Below are 19,532 nucleotides of genomic sequence, written 5' to 3' on the forward strand. Positions count from 1 at the left end.
TTTACATAGTGGTTGTCTTTTGTTTTTTTTTCTTTTTCTTTCATGATAAACGGTATGCCTCATCAACGCGTCCAACGACCGGAAATTGTTCCACAATTCCTTAATATTTGTTTTTTTTAGCAGCATAGTAAACATTGATATTTTTGATCATTTCAATATATAGTTATCTTTCTCTATGTTTGGTTCGCACTCGGGGGGTCTGAGGGTGAGTTGTTAGATGTATGCTCTACCTTTCGCCTCGACAAAAACCTTTACACATATCATTTCATCTAATGGAACAAATATAAGCTACACTGCCTTATTTGCCTTATAGTTTGTGATTGCTTCCTAACATCGATACGGGTTTTTGATTATGCTTAATTTAGCGTGTCTTGTTTAATGTTTCCTCTTTTGCAACTTCGTTAGAAAGTGTCCGTACCTGGTACTCGTTCCGACAGAAACTACCTCTTTTGCTCACCCTTTATTCGGGTGTGGGTTATATTTATCTTCTCAAAATGTTCTTTATTGTTTTTCGCAATGTTTTTTTCTACTTTATAAGAGTGTTGGCTACATAAGGGCACGATGGGACGCAATCTAATTTTTTTTTTACCGACCGTGGATTGGTATCGCTATGGGGCGTTTTGGGAGGCATGTGTGTGTGTATGTGGTGATATTCCTTCGTTCCAGCTTGCAATTTTGATTACTTTGTGTAAGTGTTCCATTTTTCCTACTGTCTCCGTTACCATTCGTGTGTGAGTTCTTCCTTCTTAAGAGTTAGTTTTATCTGATGCTTCTAACTTTAGCTTGAGAGACCATACACCACTCGGCAGCCATGTTTTGCTGCCCATCTGCAGACTTCGGCTTGAGATATTCCCATGCTCAGGTAGGACGTGTAGGAGACGTTTGCATTTTCAAAACAAGCTTTTCTACTTATAGATATGCACTCCGTACGGATGTCCGGTTATTCTAGGGTAAGGGTGCTCTATTTGGGATGTCAGATTCGAGTACTGTCAGCGCGGAGAGGTGGCTGTGACCTGGACCGCGGTGTACCGGGTTTCCCCTGGACGTCAAGTTCTGTCTCTTGTGCTTGTCATGATTGCATTGTTTGCTGCTAGGTTGTATTCCTTGGGACGATTCATTACTAGACACTGGGTGGAGTGCGTCAAAAAGTCTTACTGCTTACAAAAGCTACCATTTACTAATTCGCGCGACGTCTGATTTCTCAGGGTGGGCGCTTCGAAGCGACATTTGGTTCGCGGAAAATGACAGGCGGAGTGTCACTGCTGGAAGCTGGCCCCGTCCTTACAGCAACCGCTCGAGGTCCTCACTCTCGGCGTCGCTCGTCCCGGTGTCGGTGTCGGTGTAGTCGTCATCGTCGCGCCGATTCCGCCGGCAGCACGGCAGCCGACCGTCCTCCTCGTAGTCGCTCCAGTGCTCGAACTCCTCCTTGTGATGCTCCAGCAGCATCAGCGACGGAAAAAGACTGTCGCAGCCGCTGCAGCTGCAATCGAGAAAAAATGAAAACAAACAAAAAAAGAATTACCAACGAGAACGATGGAGCACGAAGGATCAATCCTTCCGACGCACTATTTCGAACGGACGTTATTATATATTATATTCTTTATATAGGCAAATCAAAGAACGTATCCTTTGCAAGGCGTGTTCCAATTGCGTGTAAACTTCCTCGATGCCTCAAGATAATCCATCCGTTCATGCCAGTTCCATAAATAAAGCAGTATAGTATAACTCTTGTGCCGGAAATAGAGCACTATTGAGCCGGACTTGCCGGTTACGTTGGCCAAGAGTGGCTCTTTCTTCTTTTCAAGTAACCAAACTACAGCGAGCGAAGTGCTTTCGTTCATCGTCTGTTTGGTGCCAGCTTCAACCCTCCGAGCCGAGACTGCTGCCCGCTTAGGGCAATTACATGATTCAGTTATCTTTCCCGCTTCGTCTTGGTCCACCCGGTCCAGGAGATGTACATTGCCGTTCCCGGCCGCTAAAAAGGTGCCAATCTGCAGCAAATCGTGTTGTATTTTGAGGATGTGATGTTTTTTTTTATTTATTTCCCCCACCCCTTTTTCTTTTTTAGTGTTTTGTACTATATTCGGTGGAGTTTTCTTCAGCCAAGTCGTAAGCTGCCAAATTAGACGAGTATCGGATACAAAAAACATTAACTCCAAACGAACTACTGTTTAAGTTTGACAACAACAAAAAAACACCCCAGGAAGGATGAGAAATACATTTATTTGTTCAATATTTTCTCTAGTGGCTATATTATTCAACGTCTATGCAATCCAAAAAAGGATGACAAATAACTTGTTTTGAAAAATGAATAAATAAAAGCCTAAGAACTAACGACTAAGATATAAAATCTTGTATCTATGGTGAAAAATTAGACTGAACTAGTTTTATATTAGTTGGTGTTTGTTTTTCAACAGTGTTTCATGGGTGTTTGCGTTTTGTGTATATGCTTTGTTTAGAAGTGGTGTCAAATCATGTGTCTAAATCATGTGTTTCTTCGGCCTATTCATGTGTTTCGTTTCGTTCATTATTACCTACAAACTCTTGGCTCGTAAACAAGATGATTATGTTTTATAGATAACCGGATTGTGTTTGAATTGTCTTGCACGCAGCAAGGCTTTACCAAATGAGCTGACTTGATGTAAAAGTTTTATTGCCGTGAAAGCACAACACTCGATCGTTTCCAGTGCCAGAGCATTTCACACAGTGTCCGGTGCTCTAAAAAGGGTCATGTCCAACCAGTCGCAACGCCTAGATAACGGAAATAGCAAAGCAACCCGGCCGGTTAAACGATAGCTCGACGGAGTGCGGCACCGGGCGTCCCCATCAGATAGGGGGAATGAAAGATTAGGCGCCTCCACTTGCGAGTTGTCATTAGTGGAGTGCTGCTTTGTTGCTAATTTGCAAGCATTTTGCATTTCTGTCCCCTTTTTAGAGCGCCCGGCCAATTAGAACTCACCGGATTCTTTGAGCGCTGGATTAATCTACGCAAAGGTTGGTCGATAAGAGAGGCGGAGTGGAAGAAAATTAGACGAACAGGCTTTACGGCTAGTCTTACACAGAATTTATAAAAGAAAAAAAAATGTTCGGTTTTCGAAAATGCTTTGATGAAAATTTATAGCAAACGTAATGAGAAAATCCAACTAAGGGCGATAGAATTACGTTTGCAATCATCTCTCCCTCTCCCTGGCCGATGAAAACGTTATAGATATTCTTTTCCACCTCAAGATTAATTATTTGGTGGCTAGCTTAAGCGAACATTGTCTCTAGTCTCGTTTTGCCCATTCGACAGTAATTTCCCCACCTTGTAATTGGAACCTGGAGCGTTTTTTGGAAAACCGTTTAAGTCGTGGAAGGCAAATGGTTCACCCTGGAAACCCTCTAAGGGAGGACTGACAAGTCAAAACCACTGTAAAACCAATCTCCATGCCCATGACCCCCCCCCCCCCCCCACCCGAGTATGTTCTTTTCTATTCGTTTCGTTCGCCTCGACTTTTGACGTTCGGACGTTCTCGACAAAACGTACACCGGCAGTAATAATTAAACTTTCTTCAAGGTAAAATCCGCAGGGCGCGTGATCCCAGCTGAATTCCGCGTACAGTACAACGATGTACGGCAGTGGGGTTACTGCGGCAAGGGCGAGCTCCCAACAGCCTCCGGCGGGGGGAGTAATTAATTTTTACAATCTACAGTTTTTATTAGTTTTTACGTTGAACGGCCCCGCAGCGGGAAAGCAACAATTCAAATGTATTTGCTGCATTTTCTCGCGTTTTAGGTTACGGCATGAACGAACATGTAGTTTTCACGTGCCGAACATGGAAAAGATGGCAAATGTTTGTGCGAATTTGACCCAAGATCATGTTGCAGAGAAAAAATTAATATGTAAGTAATAGTTAAAAAGTAATAAGAAAGTAAGTTAGTAAGTTAGTAAGCAAGTAAGTGAATAAATAGTTATGCTGCCAAATGTGGTTGAACTTAGTTATAATTCATTCTAAAAGGTAAATAACATAACATGCGTCTAGCAAATAATTATCAGCTAAATAGCTTTCTAACCAAGTATGTTTTCCTTGGTAATACAAACAGTTCTTTATTGTATTGCACACATTTTAATCTCATTAAATGTGTTCCGGCTTAGAAAATGTAACCCGGTGTATAAAAAAAACAAAACAAACATAATGCTAACATTTCCTTGTGAATTTTCAAGCGACACACAAGCGAGGAAATATGTACAGTGTTAGATATGCATGGCACTTGTAGTAGGAGTAGGGAAAAATAGCGAAAGAGAGTGAATCACATCACACCGATTTTCCGGAATTCGAAAAGCAGGTTTGCGTTACCACAACAATGCCAGCTACACATGCTTCGTTATTATGCGACCTGTTGTGTAGCGAGCGTGAAAACATTTATTACTCCCGATAAGTGCATTTGCATCCTGCTGGCTTTCGCTTCGTTTCTCAGCTCGTTTTCCAGCGGAAGGAAAGCAGCGCCTCGCACACATGAAAGAAAAGACGGCGCGAGTTGGTCGAGTATTGGAAAAGTGTTGTGTGGAAAAACCGAAACGCTATGGTAACGTGCGGATTTGTCGGTTTGTAGCGAGGCCGAACTTTGCGACCGCGTTTTTCAAGAGGCGGTTCGGGTTTCCCTCCTCGCCGACCTCGCACACACTGAAAGTCACGAGTATGCTGCGGTGGAGAAAGGTTACACGAAAGTTCCGCTTCGCTAAATTGAATACGCTCGAACGGAACGCCGATGCCGGGCTTCGGCACGAGGTGAGGTCAAGGAGCGGCACACGCGTGTCCCCCCGGTGGGTAAAGTTTCCGCGGGATCCTTACGATCCCGGGGCTTCCGGTATGCGCCGGAGCGTGAAATGATTCTTCGATCGCTCCGCCGTTCCGTCGAGCTGGAACGAAGGAACCGTTCCACCGGTTGGACACCCATTTTTTCCCCTCTCCACACCGGCTTGGACTGGGTAAAAGCAACTCATCCGAGGTTGCTACCGCGTGTTTCGATCTCCAAGCACTTCCAAATCAACAACGCACTCCGCTCCACTCGCTCGATCGTGCTGCTTGTTTGTTAATGCATCAACATCGTACCTTCCGTTGTGTTGTGACACCTTTCCGCTTATCTACAACATAAAATATGCTTCACTTCTCCACTTCGTTCGAGTTCAATCGTAACCTTTTGTGCTTTCTTCCGTCTCCAACTCTTCGCTGGTATTTTATTCAGCCTTGTCCATTTTGCACCGGGTTGGGAGTTTTGATGGGTTTTAACATTTGTCGCACAGAAAGTTTCGCCCTGCGAGTGCAGCGATCCATGCAGGTCTAGTTACGGTCGCCGATTCCGTGAGATAGTGCCGAACCGGCAAAAAGCCCGCCGAGCGGAACGCAAGCGTGGAGACAATCAAGTCAATGAGTTTTACATTACGCTGAAAGTTTCTTCCCGTTTTGCCATACGTAACCATAAGATTGGTGTCAAACCCGAGCAACGAATTGTTTCATTTGTTTAATTTATTTGTACTGTTTATATAGAAACGTAACAGTTACAAAGTGGAAAACATGCATAAAACATGACGCAATAACTAGATTGTTTTCCAATTTATTGAAGCCGAGGCCCATGTTTATGTTGTGAAACTATGAACTAGTACAATCAACAATTTCTAGTACAAGAAATCAAAAGCTCAATTCTGTTAAACAACTTAAATAAGAAAGTGCAATACAAATATAATTTTGAAATATAGCCTTCTTGATTTAATAATAAGATAAAGTGAGAAATATGAATGTTTTACAAATGAGTATGAGTACAATATTTGTAAACATAGTTTATTTAAATCAACCAAGCTAAGAAAAACCGTTAGTTTTTCTATATTTTTGTTTGTAACGAAGCGACCGAACAATGATTTACAAAACTATTATAAACAAGTAAAAAAGTGGTGGTAAAATGTTTCAAGAAAAAAGAAAGATGAAACTTTTTGTAATGTTGAGTAAAATAAAATCAACTCAACAACTATTTCATTTGCAGCGATATATCAAATCAACTATATAAAGCTCGTAGCTTTATCCTCTCTGCCACGCTCCAGCGAGCAATCGGTCTTCCGATGGAGTTCAATTTGTCAATTCTTCGGACCATAGAAATTTTTGATACACGCCAAGAAGCGAACGCGATACAGGAAACAATCGAGCGTGTCATGTAGCCTTCCTTCCTTGGCAAGGACTTGCTCGACCTTTCGTGCAACTGTGCCATTTAGATGCTGTTTTATCATCCAACCAAACGAAGCTTTCACAATGAGCTCGCCGGGCTGATCGAGTACTCAGCTCATTGGGTTTCACGAGCGTTTTGGCCCCGTTTTCCCTAAATCATCACCCATGTAGCCCGAGGCGGGGAGGGGGAGTCGTAAAAGCGGGCAAATACAAAACCCAATCGTCCCATAGACCATGTAGCACGTTCGGAGGAATCCCGCCGGAGATTGGGAGGGGTCGTGTAGCTGTTCGTCACCGGATGGCGCCAGCTAATAAATACCCTTTTGCGCGCTCGCTTGCGATCGATGGACGCGAAAGGGTTTTCGGCGGTCGACTTTTGCTCCAATTCGGTTAATTGGGAACCATGTTGTCCCACGACGGTTTCGTAGGTTCGCATAAATATGTGTTTCGACGCTCGCCTAGCGGGTTTTCTTGGGCTACTTGTTTGTTGTCAGCAGTAGATTAAATTTTTGGCCCACGGATTAACAGTTTCTTAACACGGCACGCAACTTTCCCAACGAAGGATAGATTATACTTCCTTAATATCATATCAATTCATCTCAGACACTGTTGAAAATACTCACAATAAGTCGAATTTAGCTGAAAAAATATTATAAAACACGATACAACTCAATTCCGCAATACAAACAATAAAGGTTCACGATAATAACAAAGACGTTATGCAGCTTGAGGAGAATTTAAAACCACAAACATTTCACATGACTCAGGGCAGAAATATCCGAGAAATTAACTGATATAAGTCGGTCAGCAGTGCATGATATTATGAAGAGATATAAAGCTCACTGTAGAATTCAAAATAAAATAATAATAGAGAAAAAATACGTAATAAACTAATAAAAGAGAAACATACGAAGAAGAAGATAACTTAACTTGTTAGGACTCGTCCTAACGAGCGCGAATAAAAATGAAGCTTAAAGGATTTATGGGTGGGCTTACGGGAGCAGACCAAAATTGTAGCCTTTATTTCTCGTAGAATTTATTCGCGACTGGCCATTTTTGCCCCGACTTGCCTTATTTATAAACTCGACCCGGAGGCGATGGCCGACCTCAAGGGTCATCGATCGGCGATCAGTCAGCTGATCAGTCAGCTGATCGCCGAAGTTCCCTTTTTCGGTGTTTGTCATCATCTGGTCGGTTTATCATTTGTGAGCCTAATTCTCTTCACCAGTGAGACACATAGTTGTCTCACTCTATCTCCAGCTGTCAATTCGGCTCCTCGTGGCTACTACTAGTACTTACTACTAATTGTAAACAAATCGTCTGCGCGTGCTTTCGATTCGCACTTCGTAAGTAGAGTTAAGTAGTTTCTACTAGTGAAAAACTTTTTCGCCTCCGAACGCCGAAACGACTGTCGTCCGAGCACCCCAGCAGCAAACGGCGAAGCGGGATAAACCCAGCGTTCCGATGGATGATCGTGCCGGCAACGATGCTGCTGCCTCCTCCTTCACCACCAGCGGCTGATGGTGAAGTTCGCTGACTTGGTAATGATGATAATGCGACGATGGCGGTGGCGACAGTTGTTGATGGCCACCGACAACAAGCTCCTGCTGCTGCTGCTGCTGCTCACGATGCTTCTGCTGCCGCTGAGCTTGCTGTTGTTGCAGCAGGTCGTGATCGTGTGGCGAATGGCAGATGGATGCGGTGTTGCTTCCCAGTCGCATCCCGTTCATGCCCACGGTGGCAGCGGAGACGTGGACGACGTGATCTCGTTCGAGCCGGACGAATGGTGCTGCTGCATTGCATCGGGCGGAGGCGTTACCGGGCTGTTGCTGTGGCTGCCCTCGCTACTCCCGTCGTACGGCATCGAGGAGAGCAATCCTTAATGCTGCTTCTGCTGCTTGGTGCTGATGATCGCGATCGCACCTTTGCCGATGGTGGTAAAGGTGATGCAGATGGTGAGCCGCGGCCGAACCGGGTGCCGGTGACGGTGGTGAAACGGGAATGTGTCCCGTCGTGTAGCCCATCCTGTGCTCGTGGTGCACCGTGTTCCGTCAAATGTGTCCCGTCGTGTAGTGTTCCAACCGTCCTCGTGCTCGTGGTGCACCGTGGAGACCTCAAAACTGATGTCCAGCGTTCGGCAGGAAACCTCGGACATCAACAAAGTCAACAATCGTTTACGATGGTTTCCCCTGTGCAACCAGGACTGCAAACGCAGAGCATCGCTTTCGCGCTGCAGACGTTCGATGCTCTCCGGGGCAGGGCCTTTGTTGTGGGTGCTCAACTCAATGCATCGCCCTTTGCGAAAGGTTGCCGACAGAGCCGCACCGCAGGAATCGGGCATAAATTGTAGCAGTCCGGTATCGTATCGTACTCCCTGGGAACGCAGGACAGCTGAGGTTCAACGATCATTTCCGGGATGCTTATTGTAAGCTGCGCGGTGCTTGTGTCAGTGTCAGCAGAGTGCGCCGAAACTGGATTCATTTTGGTAGTGAAGCCAAAATCCGGTAGCGCAGTGAGCAGTGCCATACATTTAGTGCCAAGTGTGCAGTTTGGTGATTATTGCTTTAGTTGTTGGTGCCGTGGGTTCAGAGTCCGTCGTATATTCTGTATGTGAAGCGTGTTCCGGGTTTTCCAAATGTTCCGTGAGTCCAGTGATTATTGCTTGTTCCGTCGGTGCCGTGGTTCCGTAGTGTGTTGGTGTATGTGCCGTGTGTCCGTGCGATGCCATCGTGTGTGCCATTGTGTAACTTGTGTCACCGGTCTGCTGGTGTGTGCCTCTTCCCAGTGAGGGGCTCCCGTGCCGTAGCCAACGCTTTCGGGTAAGTCCAATTGCACTACCTCTATATCTTTTTCATCCTCTTCAGCGTCGAGCTGCCACAGCTGGAAATCTAATCTAATCGAGCATTGCTATCTTAAGGCGGATGATCTCTCTCTCTCTCTCGCCTTTTACGGTCTGCGCCGCTTAACATCTTTGTATTCTTAACTCAATGTGGAAAAATTGTTCGATTTTCAAGCGTCCGACTTTGAATGTCTGGTACTGTAATTTAACGACATCAGCATGAAAATTTCTCTGCATTTATTGGGTTAGTGTGTTTACGTAAGGAATAGACTATATGTGCTTTGATTTAGACACTTTACTTGCTCCCTCTTGTCTTAACACTAATCTGTTGATTTGCTGATCTGTTGATTTGCTCCATGAATTAGTAAAATCTGATCAGCAAGCAATCACGAAGTTTCAGCTGTCTTTTTTTTTTTTTTGAAGTCCCGTTTCGAGGACGCAGAACGGTGAGAAAGTCAACAAGTTTTTCCCATTACGCGACGTTTGCCATCCGACGTGCGATGGGTCTGTGTAGACCCCACGTCCGGTTTGATTATGAGCTTCTTTTACAGCCCCAAAAACCCATTGTAGCGCGTTTGATGAAGTGTGCAGAGTTGCTTCCCCTAACGCTCCCAAGGCGACCCAAGCAGGTAGCGAATGAAAGTGAATGTAATATCTGACACAGGAATTTCATCACCATCATCATCATCGCCCCCCTTCCCGTCACATCCGTCTTAGCCGTTGTTGGAAGTTGCCGCTGCTCATTTCCTTCCCTCCACCGGCGTAAATCGTTGAAACTTTCAACGATAAGAATGGGCAGGAAGGGGGAGGGTGAAAAAAAGGTACAAAAGAATGGAGCGAAAACCAAATTACATACCAAATGCTTCCCGGCTTTCTCTGCGGAGCGTCGCACGCGAAGAATGCAAGGTGCGACGCGTAGGGAAAACCTCATTTTTCTCCACCTTTTCTTAATCCGGTGCTGGTTTTATGGGATCTCGAGGCGCTGCGGGCCCGCCAGATAAAAGGTGTGTATAGCCGGTGTGCCCCTGCACAGGCAGCTTCGGACACTCGACACATTCCTTTGAAGTTGAATCTGATTAAAGACGGGGGCATGGGAAAATGGCGAGCCACGAATAAACTTCCCGTTTTTCCCGCAGCTGAAGGAAGGCTCCCGGAGGTGGTTTCGGTGATGCTGCTGGCCTTCACCAGGCCCGGGATGGTTGATGAGGTTCATCACCCGGGACATGACATCGGATGGGACGGCCCGGAATCGGATCAGCCCGGAACGGTGTTCGTCCGGAAACTGGACTCCGTTGTTGGCCGTATCTTTTGTTTTTTTAAATTTAGTTTAATGTTTTTTTCTACGGCTCCTTTCTGGTCCGTCCCGACGTGAATGTCCGTACGCTACGGAATGTATTTTGGAAGCTAAGAAATTCCTTCCCAAAATAACAAGGCCAACACGCGTTGGAATCGTTGAGAAGAGCGATGCTTAGCAAGGGTATTTTACAAATGAAAAATGTTTTGTTCAGATAACATGAAGTCGACGTGTCACTGTCATCGCCGACTTGAAACAAAATTAATCCGTTAGAGCTGAAGCTTACTTTGCTATATATAAACTGTTCAGGTGGTATAAAAAAGGATATGATGGCTTGGATAGATTTCTATTTCTACTATTTGACAAGTGAAAAGAAAACATAAGGAGAGAGTAGCAGAGGAACATGAAGGGTTAATGTCGACAGAGAAACATTTGAAAAGCGCAGAATTAAACATGTTAAAACGTCACCCAACCACAACGCTTAAAGGGAACAGCCTTTTAATGTGTGATTAGGTAAAAGGTGAATCAAGCGTTTGGTCTTTTTTGATTTTCCAAATAAAACTGGATGTGTATTTTGCGTTTGTGAAAGAGATAAAGATAGACATGAAAGGTAAAATAAACGCAAGCTATTGATTAATATATGAAAATGGTTATTCGCAGTAGTAAAAGCCACCGAGAGGAGAGAGTGTACCGTACCCGCAGCATTATGAATTCTGCACCGTTTATATCTCTCCTGTGAAAAGAAAATGCGCTGCGAAAAGTCCGTCGTTTGAAGCGTGCCGCATTTTTGCATGAATTATCCATTTTCTAAAGACGACACTTACGGCTGCACGGAAGAACGGTTTCCAAGAATGATACAATGGAAATTAAATTAATAAGAAGAAAAAGCCTTTTCTGGAGCGGCAGAAAATCGTCGACATTTTCCCACGTTTCGGCATTTATTTGCAGGGAAATGAATGTTGTTGCGTCTTTTTCACTCTTTCTTTTTAATTTCTCGAAACCGTACATCCCTCTTGATGGAATTAGCCGTGTGTGTGTGTGTGTGTGTGTGTGTTTAGTTGCTTATTTTTCTCTTTCCTTTTGAAAAGGATGTCATTGTGTTTAATTACCCTGGATTTGTGTGTGTGTGAAAACGTTCTACGTTTAGTCCGTCCGCTTTCCGGCTGTCAATAATTTAAACCGACGTCCTCTCGACACGTGGCCATGCACGATGGCACTTCACGTTGAACGAGTCTAACCCATCAGCGGAGCGAACGAACCAGACGAGACCACTTGACATCACTTTCACTTTTCCTTTTGCATCCTTTTCCCTCTTTTCCCCGGGGAGAGGGAAATATATTAACATAACCCTCTGCAACTTCGTGAGATGAAAGGGTGGCCTTCGTGCATGAAATACATATTCTTTTAAACAATTCACTTGACACTTGACAAACTTACCCGAAGTGACGTTTCTTCTGCTGGTGCGACGCTAGCTGACGGCGGCAGCGGAACGCACGGTCACACACGTTACAGGTGAGGGACTCATCTGGCGAGAAAGGGGAGAAAATATTTCGTTAATCGGCTTATTTCTTGTACTGTTGAACCACAAAAGAGGATTCATCTGTAATACGTATCGGTTTATTTTAGTTATGTATTATTGTTTCATGTCCTCCCATGTCAATATCAATCGTAACATCGTACATTTGTGTCATAACGCTTCTTATTTTTATATTTGTTTCATTAAACATTACTTAAAATCATGTTCTTGTAAAAAAAATCATTTTAAACAGTAACAGTTCATAAATTTACTAACAACCGCATTCATTTGGGGAACAATGTTATGTTATTTTCTTAAAATCGATGGAAGTTTTTCCCGCTAAGTATAAAATAATAAAACATTACGGCACCGCTCAAACGACACTCATTTCAGCCCAATCATAAGTGGAAAAGGAAGAAGAGCGAGAAGGAAGTAGGACAAACGTAAATAAAAACGAACGCGATTTGCTCGGGATAAACCACCGGGCGCCTCCATCGCGGAGAGGGCGGCAAGGGGGCGAAATTATTGATAGACTCGGGCTGCTTTATGGCTCTCGTTAGCCAGGCTGACCATAAAATCAACCGACAATTGAAATGTGCCTATTTCATTCATTGCGGTTACGATTGCTGTATAAATAACGGACACTGCAAAGGTTCCACCGCACTGCAGGCTCTTCGAACTCCGGCCGAAACCGTTTATGAGCGTCCGCGAGGGGGGGAGGTGGAGGGGGCGAAGGGCTGAGGGCTGAGAAGCGAGCGGGAAACCAGAAAGCCACCGAAAATAATGCGCACTGAAGAAAACATATAGAAATGATATAAAATACAGCAAATAACGACAAACGGTCGTAGGGTAGGGGAGAGGAGGTTCAAATAAGGGCGTATTGAACTGGGAAGTACGTGCCAAGATCACTGCAAGCGCATTATAGGGAAGCATAGGGCGTGCTAGTAGCTGAAACGGGGAGCTGATTTCTTACGATTTCATAATTAAAAAATTCATACTAAGATAATCTTAGAACTCCAACACATTGATAAATAAATGGGTTAAATAAGTCAAAATAAACTGAACCAAATGGATGGACAAGAAAACTAGACAAAACTACTAACTAAACTAGACATTAGTTTTGTTTATCAATTTTTGTATTCCTTTCAGTTTAAAGTTTAGAACTACCAAGTTCGGTACTCCATAATTCAGTACATCGATGTTTGTTGACTAGTTGTTTACACCGATACATTTTTATATTCATTATAAATGTATCAATTTGCTGAAGTGATAAAAGGTAACAGCGGTCATTTTTTTATTTTCCTACACGCCCTTTTAACTTTGGCATTCGCTTTCGTTCAGTTCTTTTTCAATTCCATTTATTTCTTAAGGTAAAACAATTCTACGAAATATTGTTGCACGACTTTTAAGGATCCAATTGAATGATAACTTTTATGTGTTCAAAGATAAAATTTTCTTTTTAATATTGAACATTGAAAGTTTCACGGTTTCAAGTGAAAAACTACCTATTTGTTGTGGTACCCCAGCCTCCCCTACCCACAGATCGACGGTACGAAAAAAAATGTCCGTGCTCGGAGGGATAATCTTTTTTGTTTTACCTTCGTCTTTCGGTTTCCGCTCGTTTCCCATCCTTAAACACCCCCCTCACCCCTTCCTTCACCTTTCACGCTGGATCGCAATGTTTTCCCCTCGAGGCGAAGACTGCAGAGGCCCTTTGGAGGGCTCAGCTGGCTGCGTGGAGACACATTCCGTTGAGTATAGAGTTTTCCGGCAGGTGGGCAGAGAGAGAGAGAGAGAGCGAGCGGGCCAAAATGCCCCCCGAGCCAAAAATCTCCCGCATCCGCGAGGAGCGTCGCAAGGGAGTATTTTGGGGGGATTTTTCCGACTGCCCGGAATGTCGATCGAGCGAAAAAATCAAACCGACCACACCACGATGCGATGCGGTCACGGCTCGATGAAACCGATAAACATGTCATCAGCGAATCGGCCCGCATGTTTGCTCATCTCGTCGAACCCGGAAAGGGAGGAGGATCCCTCCCTCTACCAGCCCTTCTTATCGGGCCATTTCGTTTATCGCCCGGAAACATGGCCGAAACTGACACGTTAGCAATCTCAAACGCGATGCTCCTAATCGTGGGCATACCTGAAAGGGCGGTGTGTGTGTGTGTGTGTGTGTGTTGGTGGTTGGTGGAGGTCGATATGGGGTCGATATAAATTTGTAGCCAGCCATCCCGAACCTCGCATCGCGCGTACGTCGGAATTAAATTCCATATCGTTCCGTGTTCCGTGTATCGATCGGGTCGCGTTTTCCCTCCATCTGATAGCGTTTTCTCGAGGTGCTAGTGCTTTGATAATAATGCCGGGGGGTTGGGGGTGGGCATGGAGGGGAGGTGGGAGGCAAACGATGCTACACGACCGACGACGACGACAGGAATCCCTTTCGGTTCGGAGCTGCCGTGTGTTGTTTGTAGGAAAATAATGAAGGCACGTTAGAGGTTAGAGCTCAAGGTTTCCACGGGCGGCGGTGGTAAGGGGGGCGGGCAGCCGCTTGGGAAATGTTGCTGCTTTCCCCCCTCTCCCCCATGCGAGGCACCGAAATGAGGCGCGACAGTAACCCCCCGCCAACCGCGTCGCCGGCCGGAACGCCACAAATCGAATAAATTCTCATTTTCCGATAGCAAACTCGACGCCGGCTCGGTTGGAGGGGGGTGTGGGTGGAGCGGACGCGGTGGGCGATGAATAGTAGATTCAATTTCCGATTTCATTTAAAGCTAAGCCCGGCACACCGACACACACCGCGCCGGAAGGAAATCTTTCGGCCCGCGCAAAGGATAATCGCACCGCACCGGCGTCGACTATTTCCTTTCGCAAAATGTGATTCGCTTATCGAACCGCACGTCCATCCTGAGCCGAACATCCCCTTTCTGCAATGGGATGTTGCAGCAAACTATATTAACTAGCATGTGCTCGGTGCAGTAATAGGACACTTCGTCACCGAACACCGACGCACGATCCGGGGAGAGTTCGAGCTAACGAACTGAAATCGCATCTCGAGCATCCAACACGGGATGCTTTCTTGTGAATACATGTTAATCCCCCGACAGTAATCACGCACCACGTATCAGCTTAAAATATCTGAAGGTTTTGCAGGAAAATCTGCACACGTTCGAAGGTTGCTAAGTTTGAGAATTCTCTTTTTAAACTTCACCCTATTTGGCACTTGTAGAAGAAATAGAAAGCCAGAGTTTATCTATTTATTTTATTTTTTAAGTTTGCTAAATTACACCTTTTTTGTACCAGGGAGACCTTATCTTTATTTATCCACTGTTAGCCGTTTTTATTTTTTGTTTCATGTTTTTTTGTTTTTTTTTTTTATTAAAATTGTTAAACGAGTTGTTCAATACCAGGTCTTATTACGAAGTAAAAATAAGGCTCGCAATATTGAAAACTCATCGAAGCTGTGTTAATTTAGTTACTCAGAGCGCATACTCTCTATTAGTAAAACAAAATTATTTTAAAATAATTTGTATACAGGAATAATTTCAAGTACGATTTGAAAAGAAAGCAATCAACAGTACAATAAACCAAAATTAATATGTTGATCAAAATTCAACGAACATAAATCTGAAAGTGTTTTAAAAAGTTCTCTACACAAAAGTGGTTTAGTTTTACTTTGAAAACATTAAATCTTCGTTTAAAGTATCCGATCCGCGCTTTCGGTTTCTCTTTAATCATCTGGCCCTTTAAGGAAAACCTGGAATCCTGTATTAGACTATGAGTCATAGGAAAAGTGATTGAATAAAATCTTCAAAACTTTCCTAGAAAGTAAACTTCGATTTGTTGTGGTTAACTTTGTAGGCTTTTAAAGTATGCCATTTGTTTTCTCTTACAATGTGTTGATATTCGTGTTAGCTTTAAGGTACATAATGGAAAATAACAATCGATTAAAGGAAAAGAAAAATAAATCATTATGAAACCAACTCATCAAGCAACATTCGGAATCAAAGAGTGACGACAATGCCGGCTAGTCTTTGATGTGTGTGCACGTGGACGGGTTTTTGGTTATTGTTGTTTGCTTTCCCGGGTTTGGTGCGTGCTCGAGTGGTCGATTTACCTACCGGGAAGGGCTCGGGAGCTTTCGGAAACGGAATGTCGAAGAAACCAAATAAAGGAACCGAAGCGCTGGGGGCGCTTTACACGCGATGATCTTTCGGGAATGTTGAATTTTGGGACACGATTGCATTTCGTAACCGGGGTTCTTGGTCGATTCAATCTTTGATCCGGCACGCACACACCCACCGCCAATTTTTGATGGCTTGTTCGCGGAAAAGGCAATGAAAAAACGGGCGCCGCCTCGATGGGAAACGGAAAAGCCGCTCGCCAGACAATGTTTTGGTTCGATATCCAACAGTTTTGGTAAATATTTTGCCGTCAAAAGAATCAACAAAACGGATATCACAGATGCTTTAAGTATCCAATTTCAACTGCAGGTGGAAGTTTCAGTTTCGAGGGGAAGAATCTGGAAGTATTCTGCTGCGATAAATGCATTATTCCCATTTCCTGCACAGTCTCAAAAGCTTCTGTGGTCGAAAGCTGTGGCCTGAAAGCCTCACTCTGGATGCGTTTTAGCAAGAAAATGCCTACAGCATGTGGTTACAGAATATTTCCTGCCACATGTCTACGGTCCAGCATCATATCTGGAGGTAATTTGGTCCTTGGTTTTGGTTTCCGATACATTTCCTTTCCAACATTTTCCAAACAACAACGGCCCAAGCGAATTGGGCTTGTCTTGCTTGTCTTTAGTATATGCTGCTCAAAACCAAACAAGAAATTAATTATAGCCAGACAATAATATCTCCGTACCAATATTACCTTAAACCCTAGTTTTAGAAACGAGTACATGACGTTGGGTAAAATTCTAAAACGGTTAAACTTCTTTTCTCTATTCTTAACGAATACTTTATACTCAGATAAAGTTATTTATGGTATTTAGAATTTAATATCCGAGTTTTATTACTGAATGGCTCAAATGTTTAGTTTGATTTAGGGTGTTGGGTTTGTTTTTTTTTTAACACGTCGAATGCCACGAAACACTTATACAGTTACTAAAGTGTATCCATTTGGTAGCGTAGTTGTGTCAGAATTTGTTTTTAAATCAGTTGATTAATCAATTTTGTGACGAAATTTTTGACAAACATATTTGTGCTAGAATTGATACTGAAATAGTGTGACTGTCAACGTGTTAGGATGTTCACACTATACATTTAAAATTGTTTCTAACAAAGAGCATCGACCAAGATATTTAGGTTCCAGGTAGAAACTGACAGAACTGTACCTTCATCTTCAGGTAGTTACCTAGTTTGAAGCGAGCATTCATCCATGCTAAACAATATTGGTTTTCCACAATCCCCGCACAGTAAACGGTGGAGAGGGGGGGGGGGGGGGGGGGGGAGTTTTCCACGAAATCGATAGCAAATATGTTGCCCTGCCGACACGCAAACGAAAAGTAAGTGGACCAGCGTCTCCCAAGGTTGCCAAGGACCTGCCAACGTTAGGGGCTACGTTTTATTTTCGCATTCAAACAGTTCAACGGGGAATTTATTTAGTCCTCCTCTGCTCATCTGTGCACATTCTGGCGCTGACCCCTCCTCCCCCCCTCGTCCCAAAAGAAAACAAAAAAATAAAAAACCAGCAACCTCGCCAGTGACCTTTGCTCTGGCTGTGGCTCTTGTATGCAAATAGAATGGAAAAGAAACTGTGCCTCGGGTTTCATGTGAAATTAATAATTGACTATCGGGTGGAAAGCAAGCTGGAGGTGGGAGAAATAAGACACCCCGGGCGCAGCGGAGAAGGCGAACATTTTGGTGGACCGAAATGGACCGGTCCGGTAGCAGCGCCTGCCGTCCCTGCAGTGGAGGATGAAATTTTAATGAATATTATTACCGGACGGACAACGTGCGTGCGCGTGTGCGTGCTGTGTCCGGCCGAAGGGAAGGGAGGCGATGGCGTGCTGCCGCTGGAAGTAATGATGATAAAATGGCAAACCTACTCAGCACAGGTGAGATGGGACCGATGGACACGATAATGAAGAAAAAGCGCCACGATCCAAAAAGGCGATGGAAGCAAATTAACACAAAAAGAAAACAAATTACCCAAAACGCAGAACCGGGGGGCCATTTTTCGCGAAGTGCGTTCGAATAATAGTACACCATTTCAGCACAAAGCATTCTGCTGGGGAACTAATTTTAGCCACTTCTGCCCTCCTTCTCCCGCCGGTTCGCTTCTTTCTGTTGGTTTGGTTGGAAAATTTCAATATTTCCCATTTGCCAATGGCCAATGGCCTTGTGCAGTGTCGATATCTTTTACGCGCTCGAGCAAAAGAATTCTTTTGAGAAAGGCCGCTCCGTGGAACGCCGTTTCGTTCTTCGGTTTCCCGGGTTTTTCCCCCGCGTCGAGAGAGTTGATTCCGAGCCATTTCGAGGTGGGAAAATTTTGAACCCGTCAAATCTGGGTACATCTACTAGTCGGGAATGGTTGACTGTTCGGTGTTGTCCCCACATTTGGTTTGGTATTTGGAAGATTAAAAATAAGCCTTAACTGCAAGTTCTCCTATCATCTTCTGCTTTAGTCAGTTTTAAACACCGTAATTGATGGCGGCTCGCACGAGAAAACCAACAAAGCAACATTGACATTGTTTTTACATATTTTCCGAATCAATTTTGTTCATTACTTTTGACACAATAATCGGTAAGTTTTTTTTTCTGACTTTGTATGATACATTTTGAAAAAATAAAAATGGGAAAGGATTAAACTTTGATTCCCATCAATCTTTTTTGCTTTTCACCAAGCTAGGCGGAATGATGAAGTGATACAACAAAAAATTAGAAACGCCAAAAGATAGTCAACAAATATACCAAAAAGTAACATTTAACGGATTTGACAAATCTTCAAAACTAGTGAAGCAAGTTTCCAAAGCAATGTATTCTAGTATTAAGTTCCAAAACACAGGACTCGTTTAATCACGAAACTCATTCTGAAGAGAATAACAATTTGTTTAACGAACTTTTAGCACTTTTTTCCTAATGTACGGTAACTATCCTGATAAATACACGAAGAGAAGTTGTTACTTCGTTTTTCCTATGTTGATTTCTAATGAATCTAGCGTCAAAAACAAGGTAATTAAAAACAATATAGAATCAACAAAGCTTTCTACTATTATCAAATGCTTGAAATTTTACAATAATAAGTATAACGCAATGTTTGTAAGATCTTTATCCGTTTAATTGTTCTCTTGTACTGTTCTTAAGTTGGAGTTTATCCGTTTACTTGTTCTCTTGTTCTGTTTTTAAGTTGGAGGTATACCTAATTAGAAGAGTAAACATTTTTCCTTGTTGTATTGGTTGTTTTTGTTCTAAATGTATGTAAATGTATTATAAGTGTAGGTAGGTTATAAACAGCTGTAGCAGTTTACCTCGAGGAAAAACGCGCAATCACCACTGCGACAGTGTGGACCGTATTGGACCGCAATAGTGCCGTTTTGAGGATGAGAAATAGTACTCCTGACGGTTATTCATGAGCTGTCCGGCCAGGATGTTGAGTCGGTATCCATTAGCCCGGACTTGCAGGCAAACGCTGCGCCACCTTGAGATTTTCACAATCATCTGCTCTGAATGCATGCGACCAGAG

The 19,532-nt window shown here is 43.7% G+C and overlaps 1 protein-coding gene across 1 annotated transcript in view; it reads right to left on the minus strand.

Moving 5' to 3' along the window:
* Window positions 1-1,281: 1,281 nt before the first annotated feature.
* Window positions 1,282-19,532, minus strand: part of LOC131291337 (probable serine/threonine-protein kinase DDB_G0276461) — a 56,856-nt gene continuing 38,605 nt past the window's right edge. The window contains exons 4-5 of the mRNA XM_058320538.1: window positions 11,768-11,855; window positions 1,282-1,480 (exon numbers count right to left, since the gene is read on the minus strand). Coding sequence (XP_058176521.1) covers window positions 1,282-1,480; window positions 11,768-11,855 — 287 coding nt within the window. The remainder of the gene's footprint in view (window positions 1,481-11,767; window positions 11,856-19,532) is intronic.

This window comes from Anopheles ziemanni, chromosome X, assembly GCF_943734765.1.
Source record: "Anopheles ziemanni chromosome X, idAnoZiCoDA_A2_x.2, whole genome shotgun sequence".
NCBI lineage: Eukaryota > Metazoa > Arthropoda > Insecta > Diptera > Culicidae > Anopheles > Anopheles ziemanni.